Source organism: Pinus tabuliformis, chromosome 6 (genome assembly GCF_031772625.1).
Source record: "Pinus tabuliformis cultivar Carrire ecotype Pingquan chromosome 6, CPIR1, whole genome shotgun sequence".
Taxonomy (NCBI): Eukaryota; Viridiplantae; Streptophyta; class Pinopsida; order Pinales; family Pinaceae; genus Pinus; species Pinus tabuliformis.
The window spans coordinates 1463517115-1463521475 of NC_142292.1; the positions used below are offsets into that span (position 1 = coordinate 1463517115).

Consider the following 4361-nt stretch of genomic DNA (forward strand, 5'->3'; position numbering starts at 1 on the left):
TTGGCGCATTCCTTCTTCATGTGTCCCTTCTTTTTACAGAAAAAACACTTGGAAACCTTCTTGATATCGGCTTGGGGAGGTACTTTACCTTTCCCTTTCCGATTGGCTTGAGATTTGCCCTTTCCACGCGTTGCCAGCATTGCACTCTCTCCCAGTTCCATCACCAGTCTCTCTTCCTCTTGAACACACATGGTCATGAGTTCATTAATTGACCATTTATCCTTATGTGTGTTGTATGAGATTTTGAAAGGTCCATATTGGTGTGGAAGGGTGTTCAGGATGTAGTGCACTAGGAAGGACTCCGATATATCAACCTCGAGTTTCTTCAATTGAGCCACAGTGTCCCTCATCTGCATGATGTGCTCGCGTATACCTTTCACACTAGTGAGCCTTAGGGATGAGAACTTCATGATTAGGGTGCTTGCTAGTGCCTTGTCTGAAGTGACGAATTGATCATCAATGGCCTTCAACAAGTCTCGGACCTTTTCATGCTGATCAATGGAACCACGAATACCAGCTGAAATTTTAGTCTTAATGAACATCATGCTTAGACGATTGGATCGCTCCCATTGTTCATAAAGCGCGATGTCTGCTGTAGTGCTGGTATCAGTGAGTGCCGATGGTTCATCTTTCCTAATAGCATAATCTATGTCCATCCACCCTAAATGAAGGAGAATCCTCTCCTTCCAAACCTTATAGTTATCTCTGTTAAGTTCGGGAATGTCACAACGAATTTCAGAGAAATTTGCAGGTTGTACTACTGCATCAAAATAAAGAATCACATGCTTATGTTAAAATTGAGGCTTAATAAACTTTCATGTTTTACCAATGTAAATCATGCTAAAAAGAATTGAATCAAATGACATAAAAATTGCCTGTGGGCTAAATTTTCAATTCAAACAGATTCAATAAAACTTTATGATAAAACTTATTAATTCATAACTCCTGTGGGTAGGTTATGAAATTTTATCCTAATTAGTTACATAAATATAATAAAGATTCCCGTGGGATAAAATTTATTATATTCAGTGTAATTAATTACAATTTAATGTCTAAATAATCTTCATGTGATCTAACCAATATATAATTTTATTTAATTAAAGATGCTGTGGCTATTCTCTAATTAATTAAAATTATATGGATCACTTAGACATTAGTTTTGTTGCATAAACAAAACTTAATCAGAGAAGAAAAATAATGTTTACTGAAAGGAGTAAGTCAAAATGACATTTTAATAAACTCCATATAACTGTAATAATTCTCCAGCAAAATCAAAATTAAGGTTAAAGAAGTCAGCATTACCGAAAATGACTACAAATTGCATTGCAAGGCTATTGAGTTCAAAATAGAGATTCTCACAATTTAGAGTTATTTTCTTTAAGTAATACTTCAAAGGTCATCCATATATTCATTTCCCCTAATATTTTATAAAATGAATACAAAAACCTCATATTTAAACTCCAGCCTCCACAATTAAAATAATTTATACCCATAAGAATTCAATTACTCAATAGCATTAATACGTCTATCTGATATATCAGTTGAAACAACTTCTGACATACAATACCTACAAGCAGTGAAAGCTTTTGATATTTATAACAGAGTATTTTATACTGTAATAGAAAGCTTCGAGTAGCAGAACTAGAATATCCAATATTTAACCAATATCCCCTCGACAAAATTCCCAACAAAAAGAAAAATGGAACTCTAAATATGGCACTTGTGAACACAAAACAGTTTGGCATGTGTTAATAACAATTTTTCAGGGATACATCTTCACAAGTGCTTCGGTGCTGAATCGTACTAGATCAAAGGTCAAAACTTAAAAGATCTCTAAGTCGGTGCTCTTATCTGCTAGTAAAACCGTAATCACTCATAAAAGGCACTTATTAATATCGGTTAACATAAAAGATTTGAGTTCCGACTGCAAACCCAAAGAATGCGAAAAAAAAAACAGCTTGGGAATAAGCTAGGTCAGAATTCAATTCAAAGTTCAAAAATTTCCAATTTGATGAACTTCATAATTATAGATTAATTCCATCGTTCAAAAGAAACTTCATAATCGTTAACGAAGTACTCGCATAACAACTTAAGTCTTTGATATATCCTTCCAATTTTCAAAAACACAAATATTGTAATCCATTCGCAATGAAAAAGCAACTGTCACATTAAAATTCAGCCACAAGGGGATTCTTGCAATTTCCCAAATCCACAATAAAAAACAAGTGACATATCGAACTTCAGCGACAAGAGTTTTTCAGAACCAGTTATATCGAGCTTCAACGACAAGGGTTTCTCCTGAATGGAATGGATACTAACAAGGGGATTCTTGCATGTGGGATTCTAATGATTAACGCTCACCTTTCTGAAAACACAAACCTTGGAAAAACAGGTCAGAAGACTGCCCCTTTTTTTTTTTTTCGACTGATTAAATGCGTGCATATTCAGAAAGGGCAATTATTCCCAACAATACGATAAATGCAATAAAAAGTCTTGATTGACATCCTTCGGTTGCGGGTTCAATCCGTTAGACCTCCAATAATAAGGTGCTATGGCCAACTACACACAGGTCATTTATTCGACCCACGGTTTGCGCAAAAGGAAATAAATTATGGAACGAAACGGTGGATCGAAATTCGTTTCTTGGCCAACACACAGCAAGGCAGAGGTAAAAGGGCTCTGATACCAAATGTTAGAAAATCTGTAACAACGATTCTGCATGCGGAAAAATTCAATGACTCGTTGAAACTTAATGCCCAGGGATACGAATTACCTCCAGCCATTGGTGAAACTCTTGATGCAACTTCTTTCTGAAAACCACACTCCAGCTATCCAAGCAAAAAGAAAAGAATGCAGAAATTCTGAAGGCACTTCCAAGCTCTGCTATCTCAACTAGATGGTGTGAAAAACTGAAGGGGATTGAGATACAAGCTTGGGGACCAAACAGATGAATTTATAGCCAAGCTTCCATCAAGCTTCTGATAGCTATGTGTCAGATGTCCCACAGATCAAGGCAGAGAACTCCAGATGGGAGCAATGAACCACTTCCATAGCTCCCAACAATAAATTTATTAACTGCAGTAGATTTCCTTAACTTAAGGAAACTACTGCAATTGGTTTCCATAAGTTAAGGAAAGACTGCAGTTTAAATTCCATAATTGTAGGCAGCAATTGTGCAAAAATTAATGGAGCTTAACAGTTCATGAATCCAATCTAAGTGTTTTCAGCTACCCTCGAAATCTACCATTCCTTGATCATTTCCGAAAGTAAAACTGATAACGCACTGCATATTTCTTTCATCGGAACATGTGACTTCAAACTGAATCGCCTCCTCGGCCAATGTAGCTGGTTGCAACGTGTAGAACTCTTCTAGTCCAAATCTTGCACAAATCTCGGATGTAGAAGAGATAACATTATACTATGAAAACAACAGATCGTTCAAATCAAACATCCTGTCTGTTAAAGTAGCTGCGTCTCCTCCCAAAAGTTCGGAATCTGAGGATGTCCCGCTCTCCACTATAGTCGACATGGAGCAGGTAGGGTTTATACCTTCCTTTGCAATGGACTTAGAATCATCATGTCCGATCGGATCAGTCATAGGTAGGTCAGACAACGGCTTGGAGAAATTCTTTGTTGCTTTAATATTAGACGATTTAAAGCCATGTTGTGAAATATGATTACTGCATTCATAACCGTTGAAGCCGTTGGATATTACCATTTCAGGTTCACTCATCGTTGTTGTTTTCATGACAGGGATTTTTACTAACACATGATTCTCTACGAGAGCAGGAGATTTTGATCTTATCTTCAGATTCTCTGTAGTCAAAGATTGGTTTATTAACGACAGCTTCTTGCTGATGTGAGTCTTCCAGTAGTTCTTGATTTCGTTGTTTGTTCTCTCAGGTAGTCGTCCTGCAATTAGCAACCACCTGCATCGATTGTAACATGCGTCACACTTTGCAAAAGGTTCAAAATTTTTAGACACCCCGACATGGTAATCCAATGAATAATTAAATGATGTTCAGTCATTCTCCGCATACCAATTGCTAAGGAGGCGATGCATCCGTATAATAAGCTCCTCCTCATCGGGGGAAATGTTTCCGCGTTTGATGCCGAGACGAAGATAGTTCAACCAGCGTAATCTACAACTCTTTCCACTCCGATTAAGACCTAGAAAACAAAATCAGTCCGCTTATTTAGCATTTCATTCATATTTTCTGAGATTCACCTGCTTTTTGGGGCAGATTTGTCCATCCACCATCACCATGAATTCGAACGTAGTAGGAAAGAATCATATCCTCCTTTGCACTCCAGGCCCCGTGGTTGAGCCCTTCTTTCCAGCAGCAAGGAGACCGACCCAT

The 4361-nt window shown here is 37.3% G+C and overlaps 1 protein-coding gene across 1 annotated transcript; it reads right to left on the reverse strand.

Annotated features, from left to right (window-relative positions):
• Nucleotides 1–3223: 3223 nt before the first annotated feature.
• On the reverse strand, nucleotides 3224–4361 carry LOC149264153 (transcription factor MYB1-like). The gene is made up of 4 exons (XM_089396180.1): nucleotides 4229–4361; nucleotides 4041–4170; nucleotides 3716–3929; nucleotides 3224–3418 (listed from the first exon to the last, which is right to left on the reverse strand). The coding sequence occupies exons 1-4, from the start codon at nucleotides 4359–4361 to the stop codon at nucleotides 3224–3226; spliced, it is 672 nt and encodes a 223-aa protein (XP_089252306.1).

Bases quoted from the DNA above. Each gene is read 5' to 3' on its own strand.
- LOC149264153 (XM_089396180.1), bottom strand. From the start codon at position 4,361: ATGGGTCGGTCTCCTTGCTGCTGGAAAGAAGGGCTCAACCACGGGGCC. The intron at 4,171-4,228 runs GTGAATCTCAGA...TTTGTTTTCTAG, and splicing joins AAATCTGCCCCAAAAAGCAG to GTCTTAATCGGAGTGGAAAG. The intron at 3,930-4,040 runs GTATGCGGAGAA...CAATCGATGCAG, and splicing joins CATCGCCTCCTTAGCAATTG to GTGGTTGCTAATTGCAGGAC.